Source organism: Typopeltis vanoorti, chromosome 2, assembly GCF_054136105.1.
Source record: "Typopeltis vanoorti isolate ZY-2024b chromosome 2, IOZ_Tvanoo_1.0, whole genome shotgun sequence".
Taxonomy (NCBI): domain Eukaryota; kingdom Metazoa; phylum Arthropoda; class Arachnida; order Uropygi; family Thelyphonidae; genus Typopeltis; species Typopeltis vanoorti.
The window spans coordinates 121339294-121366309 of NC_143550.1; the positions used below are offsets into that span (position 1 = coordinate 121339294).

Sequence of the window (27016 nt, forward strand, 5' to 3'; positions counted from 1 at the left end):
GAAGAAGGTAACTGGTAAACTCCCATATTGTTAATCGATCCAACGTCTTTGGAAAAATTGGAAATCTACCTATGTCCTTTCCTTAGATATATATTTTTTTCAGTAAGGTTGGTTGAGTAGGAAATGTGCCTTCTCTCTAGTCAGCAGGCTACAGGTTTGAATCTTTCTATAGTCATGGATGTTTGCAGTTCTTTAGGTGGGAGATGAATTATACCATCTGAGTCCAATAGGAGACCAATGTCTCACTTGTCAGAGGCCAGAATATAAAAGTTCCATATTTGGTTTCTAGGGTAGGGTTTGCAGATTATATAAAAGAAATATAATAATAATAAATATTTACTTGCAAATAGGGCAAACAAGTTTTCAACAGTTTCACTGTCTTCTGAGAAATATCTCAGACTTGCTCTTGAGAAGGTGGAGAATGGTTGAAGTTTCTCATTGTTTTTTTCCAAGAGGAATGTCTGATCAACACAATATGAAGTTAATGAAATTCAGCTTTTGTTAGAAAGCATGTAGTACAATATAATCAGATATAATAGGATATCTTCCTTTACACCAATAAGTACAATCCGGTTATATTTAAGTATTAGAAGGTCTAGAATTAGGAGACATTGGATTCCATTTTTAATGTAAATGTGGTGGATGAAGTTAATCTTATGTAGAAATGATTTAAGTTCTCATTTGGGAAGAATTCCAAGTGCCAAAAATATTGTCACATAATGTATCCACACAGAAGGAAAGGAAACAATTCTAATTACTTATATGCAGTCCTGCATAAGTAGTTGGAAAGTGTTTGCCCATGTCTGTTCCTTCAACTTATTTGTGAAATTTATCTTGATATTTGAAGTATCCATCATTCATAACAAATTCAAATAGAAAACTGTCACTATTATGTAGGTGGAGAGAAGTGCAGTTTACTTATGTCTACTTACCAGTTTATCTCAAGAGACCCTAGACAATCAAATTGAATAACTATTAGATGAAGTGATTTCTTAGGACAAAGAATTATCCTAGACCCTAGATCCAGTTGTAGGCATTGATGTTTGCGATTGTCTCTAGGTGGGAAATGACTTTCAGTTGTCTGATGTGAGACCTCCTCCATACACACACACTTACTGGAAGCCTGAAGGGCCTTGAAAAAGTTCCATATTTGGTCTCTAGGGTAGAGTTTCCAGATTATGTAAAAAAAATAAATTAAAAGTCCTTAGTCTACCCATAGTAGTAATTTCTTGGATAGGATTCACATAAAAATGTATATTGCACTATCATATTTGTGTATATTTTAAAGCCAGTACAGAATATAATTCACTCAGTGAAGTCTCAGATTGCCAGCTATTCTCATTTGTACAATATCCAGTAGATATCTGTTGACAGGATGTATCACAAGAAGGTAGGGATCAGAACCCTCATTCAATTCAAGATAAATTTCAAAATAGGAAATTGGGCAGTGCAACTTATTTGTGCTTACATCCCATAGAAAGTTTTAGTTGGGAGAAGTAGAGGAATTTTTCAAGTCATCAGAGAGGGTAGCTCACATATCGACAAAGAAAATGAAAAAACTGTTCCCTTGATAAACAGATAAATAAATGTTTTGGAAAAATTTGGAGAAAAGTGCAAAGCTAATAATAATGAAAAGTGCCTTTTGGCGTTTTATTTTAGTAATGATAAGTACCTACTGGCAGTCTTTTCAGAACATGTTCTGTCCTGTCAAGTATCATCTCCAGCCAAGAGGTTGACTATTATGGATCTCTACCTGAGATTCATAATGCCCAGTACAAAGATAAGATGGTGAGGCTCTAATTTCTTCATTCTCTCTATTAGTATCCTATGTCTGTAGATATGTGTGTTCACAGGGCCAGTTTGCATATTTTGTGGGGAGGAAAAGCCTAAGTTTCTTGGAGAGAAAATCCTCCACCTTTGTATGAGACCAGTTAACTCCCCATTTGATTGATAAGACCTAATAAAGATTCCTCTCATCATAGATAGGATTCATACCGAGGTTTTTCCAATCAAAAGGATCATCTTTACCATAGATGGCGAACCTATGGCATGCGTGCCAGAGGTGGCACGTCCGAGAATTTTGCTGGCATGTCAACAATTTACATATCGTTGATGTGCCAGCGTCAACGATATGTAAATATCGTTGGTGATATCCTTTTATATGCTTATAAATTATTCAACTTTTTTTAAATTAATACAATATGTACAAGTTAAATTTTGTTTTACACGAGAGAGCAGCTATAAAGACATGCATATGATTGGTGCTGTATTAACAAAAGATCACGCGACACCCAAAGACATAGGCGACTGACAATTGTTGAGTTGAAATGCTAATTCTCTTCAACCGAATTCCATAACATCTGAAACTGACATAACAATATTCACTATATATTTCCTAGTTTTAACACATTCATGACGGGTATCGTTTATCGTTCCGACGGAACTTCTCATTACCAGCGGGCTCAACTCACACAAAGTTTCAACCCTTGGTTGATTTTTTTTCCCTTCTTGTTTATGTTGAGCTGGCATGTGAACTCACACACACATTATATGTACAGTGACCATATTTTTTTTGAGAAAATAAAGGACAAATCAGAAATTGTTTCATAATAAATGAAAAAAAAAATTGCGTTTATTTGTTTCACTAAAACTTAAAAACTTTATAACGTTTATTGTAAAATATAAGCATATACATAGCATTTTAAACAATCATATTATTACTTAAAAAAATTAATTTTGATACTATACAGAAGAATGATAAATCAGGTTTGTGTTTTAAAAATTCATAAAACTGTATTCAATTCATGTCAAAGTTTGGTATAAATGCATGCTTTCAATGTTTTGATTTTTAATCGGGTTTTTTTTCACTGGTCCACATATTTTTCACTAATGAAAATACTCATTCAGTGGGGGCATTAGATCCAGGGAGACATAAGCAAAATTCAGCGATTTTCAAAATGTTTTTAAAAGATACATGTTTATCCGTGAAATATTTAAAATATTCAACCCTACTACATCATTTTGTCACCATTCTTCGATCTTTTCACTGGTGACATAACTTTTACTACATGAAACTTCATCAAATAGTTCACCGTCATTTATATTTAAGTTCCAGTGACTGGAAATGAACAAAAACACTTTCCTCGATCTTCGCCCGCAGAGGGATTTGTCATAGTAGGACCCATTCAAATACTTCCATTTCCACGAAACAGCTGTCCCAGTTATTTAAATTATCAATGCAGGTTTGGTAAAATTTATGAATTGCATCTTTAAATATGTTGCCATGAATATTCAATTTACTATTTCAATTCACAAAATAAAGGACAAAATGGCCATTCTAGAAAAAAAAATCTAAAGGACAGAGCAGTGAAATAAAGGACGTATGGTCACCGTAATTATATGGCATGTTTCAATTCGTGGTAGAATTTTATTTGAAGTTAGTCTTTGTGATCTGTCATAACGACATCGAGAATTTCAAATGCAATAAAACAAACACTTATTTCATGTAATTGAAAAATTGGACAATAGTTTTTAGTTAGATTCTGTGTTTCAGTGCAACATAGTGTTGACTTGAGTCTATACAGCATAGTTTCTGTGGGAGGGGACAATAATAGTGCAATTAGAGACAGCTGGAATAAAAATGGCACTAACTAATGAATCATCACACTATTTGTTGAGAAATATATTACACTGACTGCAAAAGTCTCTGTACCTTATTCAGGGATACAATAAAACTACACTTGTTTTTCTTGCATCTGCAGTATAATGGCTTTGGGTAGGGTGTGTTTTTAACCGAGGGGGGATGGGGGCCAGTTACTATCGCCTCGACGTGAACATGTTTTAAACATTTTTCGTTTTATTATGCGAGGTAATATGCAAAACATTTTTGTCTTTTTTCGTAAAGTAAAATCAGGGGTGTGAGTTATACATGAGGGCAAGTTATATTCGAGTAAATACGGTAAGCATTTCACCGACAAGTTGAGCTTCCTGCTCAGCTGACTTCTATGGTGAGTTACAATGCATAAATATTTTTCTCACTACCGTTTTTTTTTTTTTTTTTTTTTTTCAAACCAACATTAAAATCAATTTAATAATACAATAATCAATTTTACACTGAATAATATTATAAATATTATAAATGGGGTGCTTAAGGGTCAAAGCTGTATAACTGAGAGGAGACCTCCACATAGCCTTTAAAGGCATGCGGAGAACCGACCAGGGCTTCTGTCCTAATGTCCAATCCTCACCTTCTCATGGTGCACCATGTTGGGTGCACCTACCACAATTTGGTCGGATTTAGCCGACCAAATTGTATTCTTATTAGTTAAACCAAAATAAAAATGATGATACAACATGACAAAATTTCATGCCGGCTGGGGGCGTCGCCCGGTTAAACAAGGACCCCATTGTTTTCACCAGGGAACCAGGGCGAACAGCGAAAAATCAGCTACTGGAACAAATCTGAAAACACACCCCATCTCAACATCACCAGAGTTAAAGATTGGTACTATCAACATAAGAAGCCTGAATGGCAAAGAAAGGGAGCTAGCTGACGAATTAGATAAGTACCAGATCGACATAATAGGGGTGACTGAAACAAAAAAGACAAAAACTGGTGAGATCTTTCAGGGCAATAAATACAAAATGTTATATTCAGGCAATGACAATCAAGGAAAAGAAGGAGTAGCCATAGTATTCAACACAAAATACGAGGCTAATATTCTTGAATGGCAGTCAGTCTCAAGTAGAGTGATGTGCGCAAATATGTGCCTATGGTTCCACAGAAGGTTCTACAAAGGTAGAAGTGGAGGAATTTTTTGAGGCTTTAGAAAAAGCAACTGACACAATGAAAAAGGAAAAGCTGGTCCTTGTTAGGGATCTAAATAGCAGCGTAGGAAATGATTGTGAGACATACAAAAATATTTTGGGAAAATTTGGAGAAAAGAGCAAAGCTAATAATAATGGCAAATACCTGTTGGATTTCTGCTCAGGACATGGACTGGTTATTACTAACACCATGTTCCAACATAAAAATGTGCACAAATTCACATGGAGAGAAGAGGCAAACGTCTCATTGACTATGTTATTGTTGATAGTGATGTTTTCTCCCTGGTGCAGGACACCAGAGTGTACAGAGGATTTGAAATTGGAAGTGATCACTATTTAGTCTTGAGCAGGATAAAATTGAATTTCATATTTAAAAGAATAACATGTAAGAAAGTTTTAAAGCGAATAAAAGTTGAGCAACTCTCAGATGTGAACTGTAGACTAAAATACACAAACATTATGGAACTAAAAATGAAAGAGTTTGAGAACAGGAATCAAACCTTGGAGATTCAGTGGCAAGCCTTGAAGAAAGCCTGATTGATTCAGCTAGAGAGGCATGTGGTGAAGTTGTCTGCAAGGATAGAAAAATTAGAACTGCATGGTGGACACAGGAAGTTAAAGAGGCAGTGAAGGAAAAGAAGAAAGCATATCAAAATTTCCTTGCAAATAAGTCAGCTTGTGCTCTTAGAGAATACAGAGACAAATGCAAGAATGCTAAACACTGTGTAAAACTGGCTAAACAAAACTCATGGGAGGACTTTGGCAAGAATATAGAAAATAAATATCAAGATAAAGATGACAAGAGATGATAAAGGTGACATGAAAACGGTAGAAATAGATATCCTTGAAGTATGGAATAATTACATCGAAAAACTGCTAAATGAAACAAGCAGTGATGACAGCACAGTGGTAAAAAACACTGACCACGATTGCAGTCAGAAATACATATCCATACTTGAAGTAGAAAAAGCAATCAAAGGCTTGAAATGTGGAAAGGCAGCAGGAGTAGATGGTATTGAACAGAAATGCTGAAGTATGGTGGTATAAAAATCTTACAGTGGGTGCATTGCATAGTTCAGAAAGTCTGGACAGAGGGACGAATTCCCGATGATTGGAGTAGAGCTCTCATAGTACCCATATATAAAAGGGGAAATAAAACTGAATGTAAGAAATACAGAGGTATTTCCCTACTGAGTGTTCCTGGCAAGATCTATGCAAGTATACTTGAGAAACGATTGAGAAGAATTGTGGAAAAAAAGCTGGGTGAAGAACAAGCTGGATTCAGGCCAAATAGAAGCTGTCAGGATCAGATCTTCAATTTATGACAATTGGTCGAGAAAACATAGGAATATAACAAAGATCTGTATTTAAGTTTTGTCGATTTGGAAAAGGCATATGACAAGGTGCAAAGAGAATAGCTATTCAATTTTGTACAGTTATATTGTGTCAATGGAGCATTATATCAAGCAATACTTAGTCTTTATTTCAGTTGTAAGTCAGCAGTTAGAATTGAAGGAAGTACAGGAAGATGGTTTAATGTTAAATCTGGTGTGAGACAAGGATGTACATTATCCCCTCTGTTATTCATTATCTATATGGATCACATTATGAAGGAAAGTGGTATTAAATATGATATCAAAATTGGAGATGTTAATGTCAGCTCTTTGCTTTATGCAGACGATGTTATACTTCTAAATAAATCCGCTACAAGCCTCCAAGATTCTCTGACTAAATTGAATAACTGTTGTAATAGATATGGTATGAAAGTCAGCAATAAAAAGACAAAGACAATGAAAATAGGCAGAATCATTGAAAATGTCAACTGTGTTGTGAATGGAGAACCTGTGGAACAAGTAAAATATTTCAGCTACTTAGGCACGATTTTTAGTGAAGATTGTAAATTAAATATAGAAATAGATAACAGAATCAGCAAAGCTAGTATGGTGGGAAGTCAATTGAATAAATTCATATGGAATAAGAGAGAAATTAGTCGGAACGCTAAATTAGCTGTATACAAGACAGTGTTCACTTTTACCAGTTTTAACTTATGGATCTGAGAGCTGGGTCAGAAGTAAAACACTTGACGAAAGACTAGAGACCGCAGATATGAGAGTCCTGAGAAAGATTAGAGGCGTGAACGGATGGCATCAATGGCAATATCATATTAAAAACAAGGATATTAAGAAAGAACTTGACATTGTCAGCATCCAGGGCGTTAGAAGAGCTAATCTCAGGTGGTATAGTCACTTAAATTGAATGGGCGAAGAAAGATTAGAAAACCAAGTGTTCTCTGCCAGGTTGGCAGAAAAACGACCCAGAGGAAGACCAAGATATAGGTGGATTGATACAGTACAAAGTGTCTTAGACGATAGAAATATAAGATCTGATAATGTTGGAGTCTTGACAAGTAACAGATTGATTTCGAGGAAAATTGTAGATAGGAAGTTAGTAATGATATCATTTTTTTCATGTGGTACTATCACGTCCTGTACACCCCTTGAGGGTACATGGCAGGAATTTGATGATGATGATGATATTATAAATTTGCATATAAATAAATATAAATAAAATAAAATATTATTTATAAAATTATAAATAATTATGAAATATTATATATTATTATAAATTTATTAATAGATTTTCTAATAATTTTTCCCCTACTAAAAACTTCCCGGCACGTCATCAACCTGATTTGTAAATTTTTGGCATGTGCCAGAACATATGAAGGTAGTTAGCTGAATGAAAGGTGAAAGTAGAATGGAGATAATTACTTAGTTTAGTGCTGTAGTGTGTCACAGTTATCGTTATACTCTGATGATGCTAGGTAGAAAACCAGCAAAATATTAGTGAATTAAATAAATGTATTTTTTTCTTGATATGAAGAGCCAAAAGGCTTCACTTCGGCGATGTAAAATTATTCAAATTAAGTGAATATTGAATCCAACACTATTTTAAAGCCGAATAGAGAAACTACAAGAGTTTCGTGCCGAATATAGAAACTATAAAAGTTTCGGTAGATCCAAGCGTAAGCAAACCTTTCATGACAGGGGCAACTCGTGGTAAAGGTGGAGTAAGCTCTGATCACTTTCCTTAGTATTTCCCATAATGTAAAGCACATCTCTTTGCAGACATGTATGATGCTATACATTATGGGGAGGGGGTCACTACTCAGACCGGTTTCGACCTTTGTTGAGGTCTCATCAGTGAATAGGTAGATCCAGATGTAAATACCCAGGTTGAAGTGATGCAGAAGTTATACTTTGCCATATGAGTTGCCAAAAGGTGTCACGTCACAAAAGGCATCAAGAATTACTGAAATAAAGAGCCATAAGGTTTCACTTCAGCGATGCAAAATTATTTGAATTTAGTGGATATTGAATCCAACACTATTTCAAAGCCGAATAGAGAAACTACAAGAGTTTCATGCCGAATAGAGAAACTATAAAAGCACATCTCCTTGCAGACATGCATGTCTGCAAGGAGGTGTGCTTTACATTATGGGAAATACTAAGGAAAGTGATCAGAGCTTACTCCACCTTTACCACGAGTTACTCCCTGTCATGAAAGGTTTGCTTACGCTTGGATCCACTGAAACTTTTATACTGTCTAAATTCAGCATGAAACGTAGTTTCTCTATTCGGCTTTGAAATAATGTTGGATTCAATATCCACTTAATTTGAAGTATTTTTTTCCTTTTGATGTTGTTTATGCCGTTCAGCATTATTATGAATAATGAACAACACCTAAGCCTTTCTTTACATATATCATAAAATGTGTAAGAATTCAGTATTATGTAAAATAAAATCAGACTCCTCAGAAGTGCGTGAATAAATTCCAGAAGTTACTGCTTGATTATGAAAGGCAGGAATGATTAAAGAGTCAATTTCTAATTGCAACAATCCTTTTCTTCTCAAAAACCAAATGGAAAATTAAGATTCATCTTAGATCTTAGAGCAGTAAATAATGTTACTAAACCTATTGACTTTCCTTTATGTGCAAGATATAAGAATTATTAATGAATCCTGATGGAGCACATTCAGAATTTGCTCTGAACTCAGGCTGTTTTCAAATTCCTTTGAGAAAGGAAGATTGAAAATGTTTTGCAGTTTCTTCCAAGTAGCATTAATTATACAGAATGCCTCAAAAGTGCAATGAATTCATTTTTTAAATTTGAATCTTCTCTTTACTATAGTAAGTGGACTAGCATAAGCAAGTCTGTCTTTGAGGTATTCAGTATGCAACTTTAAATGGTTTTAAGAATTCTTTAATCAAAAAAGCATTTAACAGTTATGGTATTTCTGCCCTTCCTTGACACTTTTGTCACTCAGCTACCCAATGGATCCTTATTCTTTTCTGTCTACAGAAACCAGCCCATACTGAAAGTACATCTATCACATAACCCCCTCCCAGCAATATGTTATCAAAATCTTAGCAAACTGAACAAGAACCATGTATTCTGGCCTACATTGACCTCTCCAGTGAAATCAGTCACATCAAGGACACTTTTTTGTATTGCTTGATATAATGTCCCATTTGCACCATATAATTGTAGCATTCTGAACAGCTGTTCTCTTGTTCTCTTATACATGTGTGTCATGTTCCCGTGATTTCTCGACTAAAAGTGAAAATTTGATCCTAACATCTATTTGGCCTGAATCCAGCTTGTTCTTCTCCATGCTTCCCTTACACAATATTTTTAGCTGTTTCTCAAGTATATTTACATAAATCTTACCAGGAACACTCAGTAGGGAATTCCTCTGTAATTCTCACTTTCAGTTTTATTTCACTTTTTATAGATGAGTGCTATGAAAACTCTGTCTGCGCAGTTAGCCTAGTTATGCGCTTCGCAACCATATGCTTGGGGAAGGAGTGTCCTAGGTTCGAGGGGGGGGGAGGCAGCAGCAAGAGGAGGTGATATTCAACCTGAAATGCTCAAATATTTATGGAGATATAACAGTATCTGCACTCATAATTCAGAAGGTCAAATTCCAGATGATTGGAGTAGAGCTCACATTGTTTCCATCTGTGAAAAAGGAAATTTCTCTAGTATGTGTTCAGGTAAGAGTTGTGCAAGTATACTTGAGAAGAAGCAAGGAAAAATTGTGGAAGAGAACTTTTAGAAGAACAAGCTAAGCTCAGATCTGATTTTCACTTTATAATTTTATTTCTTAAACATATAAGATAAAGAAAGGAAAAGTATTTGCAGATTTTCGTAGGAGGCAAGATGCTAATTTTATTAGAATGGTTATTTGAATTTTTTTTTTCCCCCTGCTTTTATACTCCATTGCTGTTCTCAGTTTTTTGTATCATACAGCCTTGATTGATTTGATTAAATTACACTTTATTGCACTTTCAGGACACTCCTAAACGTTCTCGGAGAGGAAGACCACGCAAAGATGAAACAACAGAGTCAGAAGAATCTCAGGATATGAAGAGTGAAGAAATGAACAGTGCTGAAGAAAAAGATGTGCCAAATGAAGATGGGCCACAAGAAGCCAAACCTGAAGCAGAAAGAGCAACTGAGGAAGAAGAAGAGGAAGAAGAAGAAGAGGAGGAGGAAGAGGAAGAAGAGGAGGAAGAAGAAGCTGCAGAAAATTGATCCGGTAATTGAGCAGACAGTCTTTGGTTGTTTCACTCTGTTGATCAGAAGAGGGGGTGGGAGGGTAGAGGTCATCTTGGCACTCATTTCCATCATAAATGTAAAAATAGAACTCTGTCAGTGTTTTATAATTTACATCACGAAATGCACTGTGTGCAGGCATTTTATTTTTTAACTGACATGGCCATTAACATTTATCTAAAAACTGCTGAAAGCAGAATCTCGAGTCTACTGCAAGTTTGCCTTTTAAAGTATATCAGCTTTCATTAAAATAAAAATTCAAAGTGTAAAGGGACGTAGGTATGTTTACAAGATTTTTCTAATATACATATTGCATTTCATACCCTTCCTCCCCTTCTAAATGTTATCACCATCATTCTTAAATTAGAAATTACAGTGACATTTCCATAAATCATAGCATTGGAAAACTATCAACTTTGTGTTTCTGTTAACACGCACAGTGACAGTCTGCTGTCTTATGTATGCTGTCATTTTTGATAACTTGCCAGTTGCAAACTGTTTTGCAGAAGGGTTGAGAAGTGGTACAAACTTGTTCTTTCCAATGTTAGTGTTTGATGTGTAACTACTTTATTAGATTAGCCTCTTAGGACTTGCCTGAAAAAAATATTTTCCTACACACAGCTAATTGGTATGACAAGAATTGCTCCAATGTATACTACTGATCCAATCCACAGCAGAATCTTTTTTTTTTTCTCCAAGTTCAACGTATGTTCCAGCTATTCTTTTAAAAAAGCAACACTAGCATTGCAAATCATTGCCCATTCCTCCATCATCTGAATTAGCAGATTCTGTACTCCAGTTTAAAATTTGATCCTTCTTTAAGTCCACAGATCTCTTACCAGAAACTTTCACATTTGATTATATTGACAGCTGTAACTCAGGTGGAGAGGTGCATGTTTGCACGAGTTAAAATAAATTAGATTCCATGATTATGAATACAACTTAACACATGCTTTCCCAGTTACAGTTCTGATTTATTACAAAATGAAAATTCTACGAAATGATAGTTCATATCCAATGGGAGGGAAAAGTCACTGCTTCTTTAATATTAATTAAGAAAATACAATTTGTGGGATGTCAGTTTAATTCCTAATGGGCAATATATGCATGCAATAATAATCATGGTACTTTTTTTTTCTTCGAGTACCTCTCTCTCTCTCTTGGTCTGTTTGTCATAAACATATGCACATACATTGCTCTAATGGCAGCTTTCCCCCCCTTTGCATATATCATAACAGGTTTAATATCAGAGTTTGATAATATAAGGTAATAAAATGAATTAATGTTTATTTATTTGTAAGTTTGTAGAATTGATTTTTATTTAAATTTTTAGGTAAGTAGTGAACAAGTATGGTAGGGAAAGTGCATGGTTTTGTACTTATTATATGAAATGTTCTAATGCTTGTGTGCTCAGTGTGTTACTAGTCTTGAGTGTCTTGAATATCTGTACCTTGTTGTGGTGGTTAATTTAGATCATTTGCAGTCAGTGGAGGGAAAATATTTCTTTTAGGCAGGTCTGAACTGTTTTGTGTACTTCCGTGTAGCAATGACATCCTTATTCGTGAGGCAGACTTGTAGACTAAATGATTTAACTATTGTACAAATTTTTATTCTAGAAGAGTGTAAGTTTTAATGTGAGGAATGAGATTATTAATTCTATGCTTCCTTTATATCCCCTGTGAAATGTTATTGCTACCAAATGCAACCACTTCCAACAGTGTTACATTTAAATGGTGTTTATATCCTTATTACTTGTCTTATGCTGTCTGTAATAGATCATGCACCTAACATCTTGTGAGTTCAACTACCATATGTGTGCATCATAATACAGTTGACCCTTACTATAGCAAATCCACTCAGCATAATAAATTTCAAAAAAAAAAAAAAAAGTGGTGATGGGAGGGAGTCCTAACCAAAGTTCCATAGGCACAGTGTTATATAGAAATTCACTATAGTATACTACAAACTATTCTTTCAGTCCATATGACTGCTATAGTAAGAAGAGTCAACTGTAGCAATTTTTTTTTTTTTTTTTTTTTTTTTTTTTTTTTTTTTTTTGTAGAAATCATTCTTTTTAAGCTCAATATAAAGTTATGGACTGTTTTTAATAGGCTTTAAATAATATTGACGATTTTATAAAGAAACATCCTTGTTGGAAAAAAAGAAGAAAAAAAAGGAAACTGACCTCCCTTTCATAGCAACACTCACTAAAATGTAATTGTGGTGTGAATTTTAATAATAAATGTCCTTGGTCATTTGCTTTGTTGTTATTAAATTGCACAAAACTGCTAAAGTCAGATACTTTAATTGTCTAGATCAAGTTTAAAATATGTGACTGTGTACAAATTAGCCTCAGTTGTAAGTTAGCATGTACACACTTATCCCATGTAAAAACAATAGTTTAACAAATAACAAAAATATTTATTAAGAAATGAGTGTGCTGCAATTTTTATAAACTTCTTTTAAATGCACATCCCTCTCACAGTGAAGCATTTTTGATTACTAATATATGTTTTGTTGAGCCATCCCAAGAAAACTCTGGAATGCCCTATGCAGCTGTATTTTGTATTATGATCAAAATTGATTTTTGATTTTTTGATTTTGATTTTTAATTCATAATCCAGACTAAACTTTCAAATTTCAATGCTGTATAATCTCTATAATCTGTTGTCATGAAGCATATAAGTTCATAGATGAATAATAGCAATTCATTTAATTCGTACCAAAATAATTAAAACATTTTATTTGAATACTCTTGCTAATCTGGGCTTACTACAGTGTTCTCATTACTGCAGAAAAATGTTCATTACAACAGCAGAGTTGCATACTGGATTTATGTTAATGAAATATAGATATAAATTATATTAAATAAGATTTAAATTAAAGAGAATGTTCAGGTTTATGAAGTCACTGTGCAGACAGCGCTGATTTGCCAGGATTCATATGTTTGCGTTGCGTAATGATTTCTACTCTCATTATTACTTTATTTAAAAATTAAAAAAACCTATGTTAAAAAACCTTCTGCAAAAGTGCTTTCAGTTTATTCAATTTGAAGCACCTATTATATTTATATTTAATCTTTTGATATGTGTTACTCAAATTGTTATCATAATTGAATATAGCAAAGCTCATGTTTTATAAGCACCAAAACTAGCATATTCAGCATTTAAGACCTGTAGCTCAGTGAAAGTGATGCTTTCATCCTTTGCACTAGGCTGCCTGAAGATAGACTAAAATTCAAGTGTAGTCGCCTGCTGAAGGAACTCTTTCTAAGCCTTTCTTTGACTAGTTCCTGAATTAGTCAATCTCTGGCATGGGCCTGAAAACTTTGGGTTTTTTTTTTTTTTCTTTATAAATTCAAGAAAATCGACACTAGAACCCACACTATTTCAGACAGTTACGTATCCTGTTAGGATTAGGTACCAAGAGATGGCAGTACTTATTTGCCCATCTCTTCATCAGTTGTCACTTATAATTAGTGATAGTCATTGGCCAGCTATCTCTGGCTACCAGTGGAGATTGAACTGTCCACTCAGTCTTCTCCAAAAGCTAGATAGAGTAAAAAGGCCTTGCCTACTCCCTATAAGGAAAAAATACATGTTATTATCTGATTATTTATTTATTTCATTCAGTATTTTTTTAAGTTAATTATGAATAAGTATAAACTGGAATAAACTACATCAAAATTTTAGAATAATAAAAAGTATAAAGTATTCTCATATATATTTTTCTGGAGTAGTTATCACAGTTTTAATTTGATGATATTGTAGTTTATAGAGAAATAAAGAAACTTCCAATAAGGTTATTTAACACCAAAATTTTAAGACCTTTATTGATGTGTGTACAAATTTAAGCATGTAAAGGAACTTTAAAAAAAGAGGTTTGGCAAACAAGCTAAAAAAATATATATATATATATTATATATATATATATATATATAAAGAAGATTGAGATATTAAGAAGCTAAAGGAATTGTTTTCTTAGCTTTGTAAAAATCAATTTTTTCATGTGAGTTTCATAATATTTCAATATTCTTTTTATATCTTAGTTGATATACCAAAATATATTTTTAAAAGTTTAATATTTTTTTGTGAAGCTCAAGCCTGAAAAGTTGCAAACCTCTGATGCATTAGTACTGTGGGTGCTAAAGGTTAGATAATCCAGAAATTCTGCCCTGGAGACTGAATGCAGAAATTTTTTTCCAAACTAATTCAGGCCTATTGGAGGTCCAAAGGCTAGTCTCGTATTGGGTGATGAAAGGTATCTTTTGCATTAAGCCATTCATAAACATCCATTCCTTCTGTGATATTCAAACACCTAGAGGTTCTTGGTTTAAGAGCAGAGATGCTATCCACTGAATCAGTTCATTTATGCTGGAAAATTGAACACCTATCAATATGGTTTCAAAGAGTAAATTTAATTTTTTTGTTTGTGGAACTTTCTTTAATTCTCTCTATAATTACAGATTATACATCTTCAAATTAGAAACAAGATTTTACATGGCAACAATCGTGAAAGAGTAATTCATAATTTTTTCATTTTAAAATTTTGATTGATTATTTATTCTGATAATTCTTATTCATAATTAATTTAGTAAAATTGGAAATACTGGATGTGTTAATTTTAAAAGAAGCTTCTCATAAAACTTAAGCTGTGCTATATATCAAAATAAGTTTTAATTGCTGAAAACTTGTTTATCCAGCCTCTTGTTATTCTTAGATATCTCAAATAAGTGTCTGTGGTTTTGAAGTGGTCTTTCTCATATGTTTTTATTATTTTTCACTTGACTCCAAAATCATTTTATATATCCATCTATCTCTCTGTCTATATATATTAATCCCACACATGAAAGACTTCCAATCCTATAACAAAGCAAATCAGTGATCATTATCTATGAACAATTAGTAGAAGTATGCTTATATTGAGAATAATGCATACTGTATCTACACTTGAGTATGGAAAGCTAAAATTATCTTGTTGAAATATCTTGTGTATCCTTCAAAATTCAGCATAAGATCTAGACTAGTAAACAAACATAATCCTGTTGCATTCATATTTCCAAAAACTTTGAATGATAACTAAATTAGAAAAATGCATGGAGAAAAAAAAATCAATGAAGAATCGAAATATTTTAGTAAAGATAGTTGAGAAAAATGTCTTTCTATCTATTACAGTAAAAAATTACTGTAAAAAGCCCTGGCCATTAAATTTTAATTGTGTTATTAACTTTTTTAATTAAAATCACGAATGAAAAAAAAACATGATTTTTTAGATTGTGGCTTCTAAATAGTTTTATTTCTGACAAAAGTGGACTAAGCTTCATATGCTGTCATAATATTCTCACCTTTCAGAAACTTTGGTTTCTTACAAGATAACCTTCAATGTTGTCATATGGAAACCTCATCTCAAATTTTACTTAACTATAGATGCCTAATAATACTCCTAAACTTCTGCTTAGGAGTATCTTTCTCAATACCAGCTGCAGAATCTAGAAAGGAGTTGGGGGGGGGGTCCACAAATACAAGTGAATGTTTACTTGAGGAACATTTCTCTCTCTCAGATACTTGCGGTATTGACAGCTAAGAATTTACATTGTGTTGCTTGGCATGCTCTGTAATTGGGCAAAATTTGAAGCAAGATTTCTACATGATGTTGAAGGTTCTCTTGTTAGCATAAACATTGATAACTTGGTTAGGTTGGAATTAGATATTCTAGATAGTTTATTCATATGAAGCCTTTTAAGATTCTTTCTTCAAAATAATGATGTCATTCTTCATCATTAGTAAACAAATGAGTTACATCACCTATGTTTGTTAGCAGGTTTCTGCTTAGTCTCTGAAAACCATAAAAAAAACAGTCCAATGGATTTGTGGTCTTTTAAATAGTGCAGCACTAAGCAACAATTTATGAAGGCAGAGAAGTCCCCATATGTTCTCACTTATGGAAATTTTATCTCTTATTGAATGTCAGTTTTTCAGCTTCATGAAAAATTGATGTATTTTCCTTATTTTGAATACTTCTTAATTTCTTTGCATTTGTGATGAGTGATAGTGGTAATGCTTTACCATAACTCTCAGATATCCAGAATATTTGATTAACCAGCTACTCTAGAGTACCTTAGGAGCCAGGTAAGCATTTCATTGTATATATAAATAATTCTTGGTGATCCTTCCTTTTTTTGTTAATCTGTGTTAAAGCTTTTCATTTTTTTGTTTTTGGTGTTATTGTTTTAAACAGCTCAAATTATTTGCTTTATTACCAACTAAATTACTTCATTCCTGTATTTTGCCTCTTTATTTTTAAATTTTTGTTTTGCTTTCTTCAAAATTGTACATAAAAGACAGTTAAAATTCCAGAACATTACCAAAAACGGCAAACATACCAGTATTTTTTTCAGATAATGTAAAAGTAATGGTATTGTATTCACTAAAATGGATACATCATATTATTAAGGTCTAGTGAATATTAAAGAGGTCAGTGTTACATTTATTGGTTTAATACCTGGATGAAATGACAATATTAATTACGAATTTAAAAACTCAGCCAACAAATTGAACCCACAAATATTCCAATATAATAATTATAATAAAAGTCATTAACAAATAATTTTGACTCATGTCATGAGTGTTTGTTTTGTAAGTACTGTAGTTTATTAAGATGTTGGTATTTATTGTAAAGTGTGTTATCATCACCAGTTCTTCATATGTGCATAAAGACAAATATGACATGATATTGTATTGTACTTTTTTGCAAAAAGTTTAAAAAGACTGAAAATAAAATACAGTAATATAATTTACAGTTGCATGGTTTGTGATGTGACCTGCTACAAACCATTACATTATACTAAAAACATCACTTATACTAGATGTGTAATTTGTATCATTTGTGCATATGGCACTGTCAGTTTCTATGTTCATTTCATTCTTAAATCCTGGTATATTTTTGGCTTGGGTTATGTGTTTTATTAATAAGTTGTGTGGGTAAGTCATTGATGGCAAGGAATATATCACTTGACTGAGACTAATTAAGCAGATATATTTCCTTTAGTCCCTTTCACAGCTGATGGGCGAGAATCAGGTTCTCTGGGTTCCTTTGGTTGGCACAGTTTGCTAGAAATTATAGTTAACTATTTTACTTTATAATGCCACTTTCTTAAATGCATACTGCTTTTTGCTGCAATTTCAATATGATGTGATTGTTTTATTGTTAGTAATTTAGATTTGCAGCTGAAATAAAGGAATGAAGGAATTCTGGTAGTACAATTAAAAAAAAAAAAAGTTTACCCCACAGTGAAGCAATAATGTACTCCAAAAGTTTCAAAATATTTGTCATAAATAATTTTGTTTAAGTGATATCTTATTTAGAAACCCAGTATTATTTATGTCATCAGAGCTGTAGTTTTAAAAAAATAAATGTATAGACACCAAATAACCTTTTTTGTTACATTATAGGTGATTTAATCACTTTGATATCTAGGGTCATTTGCAAATGAAATAATTATCCATAAAATAAATTAAATGAGGCATCTCTATAAAGCATTATTCACCTGAAATCAAACAAAAATAGGTTTAAATAATGTTTAATGTTAATTTAAACACTAATGTCTTGTTTTTTTTATTTATTTTAATTTGTTTATTTGGTATTTTATCACCAAACTGCATTGTAGCATGGATATGTGGGAAGGTTTTATAGGTAGATTTTCTTTCCTGTTAGGTTATCTAGAGACTAGGATTATTATTATTATTACGTGACACCTCCAAAGAGTCCAAAGACTCATTGAGGAAGGGCACCCACTTCACATCTCTTAATCCACCAACTACAGCAAACCGCATCATCTACACCAATGCCATCTACTGCCCACCGCCAGTATTTTCACAGACAATCACAAGCATCCATGCCCATGGCAGGATTTGAACCTGCAACCTTTTGGCTGGAGAGCAGATACGCTAACCTCTCAGCCAACCAGGCCAACTCCAAAATTAGATTGCATTATAGGTTTCCAACCAACTTTCATGGATGGGATTGCCATAAAAAGAATAAATTTAGAAAAAAAAAAGTTTCAATTCAGAATTTCAATTCAATTCAATTCTATTCATAAGTGAAAAATTGGGAAGAAACTGATTAACATAGGAGTTCAATATATTTGGGTTATAATTTTCAGAAAATGTATGACAAAGAAAGTTGTTCATAAAAATAGAGAATGAGGAAATAAACAATGAAGAACACCCAAGTCTGAGTTTGGAGCTAAACTGACTGGATTGCAAGAGGTTGCAAATCATGTTCAAACATAGTTGCAGAAAGTTTCCTGTTGGTTGCAATGTATATTATACTTAACAAAAAATGATGTGCTAGCTTTAATTGTATACCCAAGCAGCAGAAGCTGTTGACTTCACATCGATTGCCTTAGTCTCCTATGATGCAAAAACATCAGAAAGATCACTATGCAGACTGGTTTTGACCTTTATCGAGGACTTCATTGGTTCAATATCTTCAGGATTCCAAAAACTCAGTGACTAAAGAGGCAAAGCCTCTGCCACACCATGCCTCAGCTCTACACACCAGAAAGCAAAAATCACTGTTTATCAAACATCAATTTCACGTGGCAGCAATGGCATAGGAATCAGATGAACATATAAAAATGTTATAACGTGAGCCAAACCATCATGGAAGATACCAAGGTTAATTCTGAAGTCAAATATTTTACATATACAAGTAGAAAAAAAAAAGTTGTATTACCTTATATACTCTGGGTCAGGTAGTTGTGGAATGTGTTTCCATTTAAAATATTTACAATATATATATTCTGGCTTTAATCCTATACCCAAGCATAAGCCAGAAATGATTTCATGATTAGCCTAATTGTGTATAGAGAATATATGACTTCTGCATTAATTTAACTTGGTGTCTTCTTGGATCTGGGTAGTGACCCTTCCCATAATGTTTTATATTATGGGATGGGATACTAAGGTACCTGAAGTGAAATTACTTCATGCTTATTCGTGGGTATAGGAGTAAAACGAATAAAATTTCTTAAGTATAATATATATGGTCATAAAGTGACAAAATGATAGATGACAATTTTGATTAACATTACACCCATAGATGTATCTGTAGGAAAATGTACAATAGCAGCAGCAGCAACTGAGATTTTATAATATCTGGGAGACATTCAGGCTTGTATACATTCAACACACTATAACAAACCACTGAAAGGCCTAACCATTTCCCTGTACATATACATAATGCTATGAAATATGCTATATTATTCACTTCATCAATTCCTGTGGTCCTGCTAGAGAGAGTTTTAAAGATATTCAAAGAAGAAAAACAATTGTTATCTGGATTTGAAAAGATCTGAGAATACCTTTTATTTCCTTATAGGGAGTAGGCGAGGCTGTTTTAGCCCCATCTAACTTCTGGAGACAGTGGACAGTACAATCTCCACTGGTAACCAATCAGATGGCTTGCCCAAGACTCACTAATTTTAAGCAGCGTCTAAGGAAGAAATGAAAAATCAGTGCTGCCATCTTGTCCTAAACCCTACAATATATTTATTGTCTGAAGCAGTGTGGATTCTAAGGTCGATTTTCTTGAGTCATGGGAAGAAAGCTGAGTTTCCAAATGAAAACATCTGCTTGCCCATATCAGAGATTGATTAATTTTGGAATCTCCAGTCAGTGACTAGAATTGAACTTGTCTTTCTTTGGGTGGCCTAGTACAGGACATACGCTTATTAACACTGAAAAAAATCTTTACAAAAGAAAGTTCCTAAACAAGAATGCAAATGCATAAGTGCATTAGCTGTCATCAGATAAAGCTAATTATTGACAAAATTATCTGAGATGTTACAGTATTCCTGGCATAATTTAATATAAGTCCTTGGTTTCTCTTTTGAGATCTGTGTGAATGGATTCTTATAGGAATCTGAAATAAATATTTGCTAAATATGGCATGGAAATATCTATGTACTGTATGGTTAGTTGATCTCACCTTTATCCAACAATTCATCAGACGGATAAGCTATCTTTTTTAGACGCATTTAGCTCCAGCCTCTTCTGGCATAAACCACATATCATTAGCTTCTCAATCTTGAAAAAATTTTGCATTCTTTTCTTCCCCTCAAGCTATTTTACACCCATGCAGCTATTAATAAACCAATATAAATTCCAAATCTGCTTATGTGTGCTGTTCACACATTTGGGATGGTGCACCTAAAACCTATAAATTCTTGACAAACTTATTCCATTTACTGTTGGGCCTGTTAGAAAAACAGCAGCTGTCCAACATCTCTTTTCATTACAGCTAATAACACATCAAACCTGGTTTTGTCCCCTCATTTATTCCATCTATCTCTTCATATTAGAATGTGTACCTCAGTAGATGTGGTGTGTCCACGGTGCTATGCTGCCCATGTCATAAATTCAATTATAGTCTACTAAAGGAACAGCTTTTTTTTCTGAGTTAGTTGATTTCTGAAACGGGCATGTGGGGTTTTCTCCCAAAAACTCAGGAGAAAATTCAAGAAATTAGACCCTAGAACCCACACTATTTCAGACAAAATATAATGTTAAGATTAGGGACCATGAGATGACAGCACCTTAGCCACCTCTCTTCACTGGATGCCATGTATAATTAGTGATGGTCCTGGGCTAGTTATCTGAGTACTGGTGGAGACTGAACTTTCCCTTCAGTCTCTAAAAGTTGCATAGGACTAAAATGGCTTCACCTACTCCATATAGCGGAATAAAAGGCATAAACGGATTTTATTTATATTTTTACCTCTGTCCACTAGACCAGCCTTTCTCAGTGTGTTTCTCAACTTAAGGTTCTTGTACTTCATATGTGGTAAATAATAAAATTCAGTTATTGATGGCCAGACCAGATCTTTTCTTTTATGTTCAACATGTTCCTCACCTCCAATCCATTGTTTTATTTATGTCCTATTTTGATTAGACCTCATAAACATTGTATTCTATAGACCCCTCCCTCCACCTGGTGTTTGTTAAGGAGAAGGCTGCATTTGAATTGGGCTTGAAAGTCACTATGATGTTATGATTTGAAAAGACAAAAGTTCCTAATGGATAGATTGTTGAAGTATGGAATGATAATTAAATCTCTGTAGCAGATTATAATTATGGAAAGAAAGAGAAGCAGTTTGAAAATGAGATCTTGTCTTTTTTTTAATGACCATTAAGAACAAATAAATTAGAGAATAGCTGAAGTTTTGTCTAAGTTGATCTTCATTTGGTCAAATCGAACATACTTGATTATTATTCCTAGCTTTGTAGATTATATTTTGAATTATTATTATTCAGGCCTCCATGGAGTCAAAAGACTCATTGTGGGAGGTCCTTCCTAAGAAACAAAGTATCAAGACTCATCGAAGGGAGGTCCCCCCCCCCCTCTAAGAAACAAAGTCTATCATGCCACTCATTGACCGTTCTCGCTGTCATCACTCCATCAGGCAATGCATTCCATGGTTCAACCACCCTCCATGCAAAGAAACGACTCCTCATACTCGCTCACAGATGCAAATCTGTGATCGTAAACTTCCAGGGATGGCCTCTTGTCATCACTCCTTCCTGCTGTTCAACCAAGCAAAAGAATTCCCCAGTGTCAACCCTGTAACCACCTCTCAACACTTTTAAAGTCTCAATCATATCACCTCTCCTTCTATCCACCAAACTCTGCAGTCCACATTCCCTCAACCGATCCTCACAACTATCATTGTACAGTCCTGAAACCATCTTTGTTATCCGCTTTTGTACCCTTTCCACAGTTATTTATCCCCTTCAAATCCTGGGGACCAAACCTGAGAACAATAGTCTAAGTGTGCTCTGATCAGAGTCATACAATGGAATGATAACTGTTTTATCTCTGCAGGTCAGCGTCCTCAATATTGCAGCAATCCTCTGTGTTGCCTTCACTACCTTTGCAATATGTCCTCTAAATTTCAGGTTTCTATCAATCATCAACCCCAGATCTCTTGTCTCCCCTACTTCCTCCAGTATAACTCCTCCCATAGAGTATGCAGTGTCCCATCGATGTTTCGATCGAGGATGGTGAAGGAATGAAACATGAGAACATCCAGTGTGAATAAGTTTGATATATCTCCAGAATGATACCATTGTCAGAAACCAAGTGGCAGACCATGATCTCTGTTAGCTGATTTCTTCATGGAAAATTTTGAAAAAAAGAATTCCTAGCTCAAACTACTTTGAAATCAGCTGTTTGGGGGAGACCTGTTGATGTCTTAATTTTTGGAAAAATGACCTTCCAAGTCTAAAGTTACTTTTTAATTCTCTAGGTTCGTTTAAATACACAATTAATTTTACATTAGAATTGAAAAAAGGATGCTAAACTCCCATTCCTAAAGTTTCTCATCACAAAGAAACCTGACATGATGACACTAGTATATATCAAGCCCACTTTTGATGAAAGTAATATTTTCCTTACTGCTGTGATGTGATATAAACATTTATGGTGTATTAAATGGTGATTTTCCACAATAACTCTAGTTAGATACAATTGGTTTTCAGCTAATGATAACCATAGTGTTGATTGTCACATGCTCTCTTTTCATGATTGCAGATATCACAAATCATTCTGTTGCATTTTTAGAACAAGCTATGTCGATGCTCAGAATCCTCAGCTCAGTGATGAATTATAATGCCATCAAATGGTAACGTGACAAATTTTACTTTGATAGCCTTGTTATCCAAAGGTTTGCATACTTTATACAATGTTGTATACTTTTTCTCTGAAAGGATTATTACATTATTCAAACACAGCTCATACGCAGTCAAAACAAGATATCATTTAAACAATTTGACTGGTGATACAGAGCAATTCAGATTCTGAATTGCTCTGTATCACCAGTCACTACCCAAGAATCTAAGAATAGTCATTTTTTTTTCTTTTTTTTTTTTGTAAGATCATATGTAGTCATTTCGCTGATGTTTAATTCTTGTAAATAGTTGGCTAGCTTTTTTTTGAAATTGCACGATAACTACTAGGATGACTTTAAGCCATAGTCGGCCAACTTCAATTGCCAGATATCGATATTTATTTTATTTTTTCTAGTTCTCTGTTGTTAATGTTATGACTTGGTACTACGATGTCGATAATCCAAACCTGTCGAAGTTCAATAATTATGTTGTCAGGTCTATTGTGTTCCAATGCTGATCAGTTTGTATTCTAAAGTTCCAAAGAATTTTTGCTGTTTCGTTTTCCAATGCTGTCTTTTATGTTGTCACCAGTTATCAGAAGCAGGAATACTATTTTTTTTTTTTTTTGCATACATATTATTATTGGAGTGGAAGGGGTGGTGAAGCGCAATACATAGCCTCTCCCACTCAAATGTCAACCTCATCTTCCCATGTCCATCCTGTTCTAAAAGTACAAACGAGGCACTGGCGACCGAGTAAGGGCGGTATAACCTTAACAGAGTAAATGCTGTTAGAATTGCTTGTCCAGAGGTGTTAGGTAGCAGCCCTACCACTAGACTTACCCAGCGACAGGTTAGTAACCTGCCCTGGGGAATTCAAAATACTTTCAAGTCTCATGCAAAGAAAAGCCAGACTGACAGGGAAAAGACCACAATTCAGGAAAGGGTAAACGAAATTAGAAAAAGGAACACATAATGAAGATTGCAACATGGAATGTGAGAAACGTTGCACACAAAGAAGAACTAAAAAACAACTAAACCAAGCTAACATAAAATATGTATAGTAACAGAAACAAAGAAAAAACAAAACGGTACAAAAGAAACAAACAACTCTATACAAATCTACAGTGGGGTAAAAAAAAAAAAGAGAAGAAAGATCAAAAGCAGGTATAATGATTATGGTACATAAATCCTTAAAAAGCAATATTGTATATTACAACTATTTGAATGAAAGACTAATCGAATTAGACTCAAGACAAGAGGCCACATAACAATAATTGATGCATATGTACCAGAAGAGGGAAAAGAAGAAGACAGTAATATATTTTGTAAAGAAGTACAGAATGCCATAGATAAAACAAACAAAACTGACTACTTCTGAGATAGCAGGAGATTTAAATGCCAGAATAGGAAACAAAAAATACAAAACGAACATAGGTAAATTTGGCGAAAATACATGTAAACAAAATGGTCTCATATTGCACGATTTTGTCATTTATAATAATATGAGAATAATGAATTCAATGTTTAAACACAAGGAAATACATAAATATACTTGGTCAGCCAGATGATACAAATCAGTAATTGACTACGTTATCACAAATCACAAATTTTAAATTAGCGGAGTTAATTTTAGAACGTAAGAGCATATCGAGGTTTTGAATTAAACTGACCATTATATGATATCAGCAAAAATTCGATTTGAACGAAAGTGGCTAAAAACACATAAAATTGAAAATTCTTACCAGCCAAGCTACAAAATTTCTTCATTACGGGATCCTCAAGTTAGACAACAATATCAAAAATGCACAAAGTTAAAAACAGAAACTATACACGAATCAAGTAACATAGAAGATGAAAATTTACAAATTCTCACAAAAGCAGCAACAGAAACTTAGGAATAAAGCGCAAATGGATTAAAAAAAAGAGGACTACGAGACGGGAACAAAGAAATAGAAAATATAATAAAAACAAAAAAGGACAGTTACCAGAAATGGCTAAATTCCAAAACAATAGAAGCAGAAATAGAGTATAAAAGAAATAGTGCAATTACAAAACGAGAAGTCAGGAAAAAACAGAGAAAGATGGAACAATTTCATAACAGAACTGGAAAAGGATTAATTTAAGCCACAACCCAAAACCTATAAAGTAATAAAATAAATAAATAAAATAAGATAAAAATACAAACAATAGATTTAGAAAAATGGGTGACCTATTTCCAAAATGTCTGGACAGATGAGACCAACGAAATAAAATTTTATAAGACAAAGAATAGCCTAATAGAAAATATCACAATGTTAGAACTGAAATATATAATAAAGAAGATGAAAAATAGGAAAACACGAAGAAGACAATATAAATATAGAACTATACAAAACTGCAGATGAAAAATTTAATGAAAGACTTCTGAAATTTTTTGATATGGTTTGGACATCTGGAAAAACTCCTAACTCTTGGAAAACAGCACTGGTTCTATAACCACTCTATAAAAAAGGAAATAAACACGATTGCAATAATTATAGGGGAATTAGTCTGCTGAATACAGGATATAAAATATATGCAGGAATATTAAAAGAGAAACAAGCAGCATTGTATATGAGAAACTACTAGAAGAACAAAATGGTTTCTGGAAAGGCCGATCCTGCATAGATCCAATTTTTAATTTAAAATTATTAATAGAAAAGAGAAGAGAATTTTAAAAAGAAACACACGTGGCCTTTATTGATTATGAAAAAGCCTTGACAAAATTAGCAGACAAAAATTCTTTAAAATATTAACCGATTTAAACATACCAAACCAACTTTTACAATCTATTCAAGAAATATATACAGGATATAAAATAGCAGTTAAATTAGAATACATCTCAGAATGGAAAGATATATCAAGAGGAGTACGACAAGGATGTACCCTCTCACCTCTGCTTTTCAATATATATATAAATGAAATATTAACAATCTGGAAACAGCATAACCCATTTGGTATACAAATGACCCCGCAAATGAAGATAGATACACTACTATTTGCAGATGATCAAATAGTATTAGCTACATCAGAAGATGACTTACAAAGATCATTAAATGATATCTCAAAGCAATATAATATGACAATATCCAAAGAAAAAACAAAAATAATGGCATTCAAAGGAGAAAACCCAATAAGAAGTAAAATAGTGATAGATAATAAAATAATAGAACAAGTAAACACTTTCAGATACTTGGGATGTGATTTATCATACGAAGAAGAAAAAGACATAGACACTAAAATATCAAACTTTGTCAAAGTAAATGGCATAATAAATAATATATTTAAACCATCCCTCGTACAAAAACACACTAGAATCAAACTATATAATGTCTTGTCAAAACCAACTCTACTATACGGAAGCGAAACATGGACCATGAAAAGGAAAGATGAAAAACGAATTCAAACAGCAGAAATGAAGTTCCTCAGAAAAACAGCTGAATATACCAAGTGAAACCACAAAACAGATGGAGAAATCTTACAATCCCTGAAAATAAAAACAATTAATTACTACATAAGATATTATAAACAAAAATGACTAGAACATTTAAATCGAATGGACAACAGCCGACTACCAAAAATATACAGATAAAAAATAAGTGGAAAAAAGAAGAATCGGAAGACCGAGAAAGAGATGGCATGAGACTGGAACAGGCCACTTGATCTAAATTCTATGTTACGAAGAAGATTATTATTATTATTATTATTATTATTATTATTATTATTATTATTGAGAGGCAGCACAAATTGATAAAAGACACATCAGAACTCCGTCAAGAATTTAATTCCCTGAAACAACAATACGAAGTTTTAAACCAACAACAACATAAAGAAGAACTTGTCATAAACGGTCTTCCAGAAACCGAATCCACAGAAAATCT

The 27016-nt window shown here is 33.4% G+C and overlaps 1 protein-coding gene across 1 annotated transcript in view; it reads left to right on the forward strand.

Moving 5' to 3' along the window:
* LOC150109391 (uncharacterized) overlaps positions 1-12456 on the forward strand; it is a 186399-nt gene extending 173943 nt beyond the window's left edge. The window contains exon 5 of the mRNA XM_090407836.1: positions 10184-12456. Coding sequence (XP_090263962.1) covers positions 10184-10426 — 243 coding nt within the window. The 3' untranslated portion in view covers positions 10427-12456. The remainder of the gene's footprint in view (positions 1-10183) is intronic.
* Positions 12457-27016: the final 14560 nt, after the last annotated feature.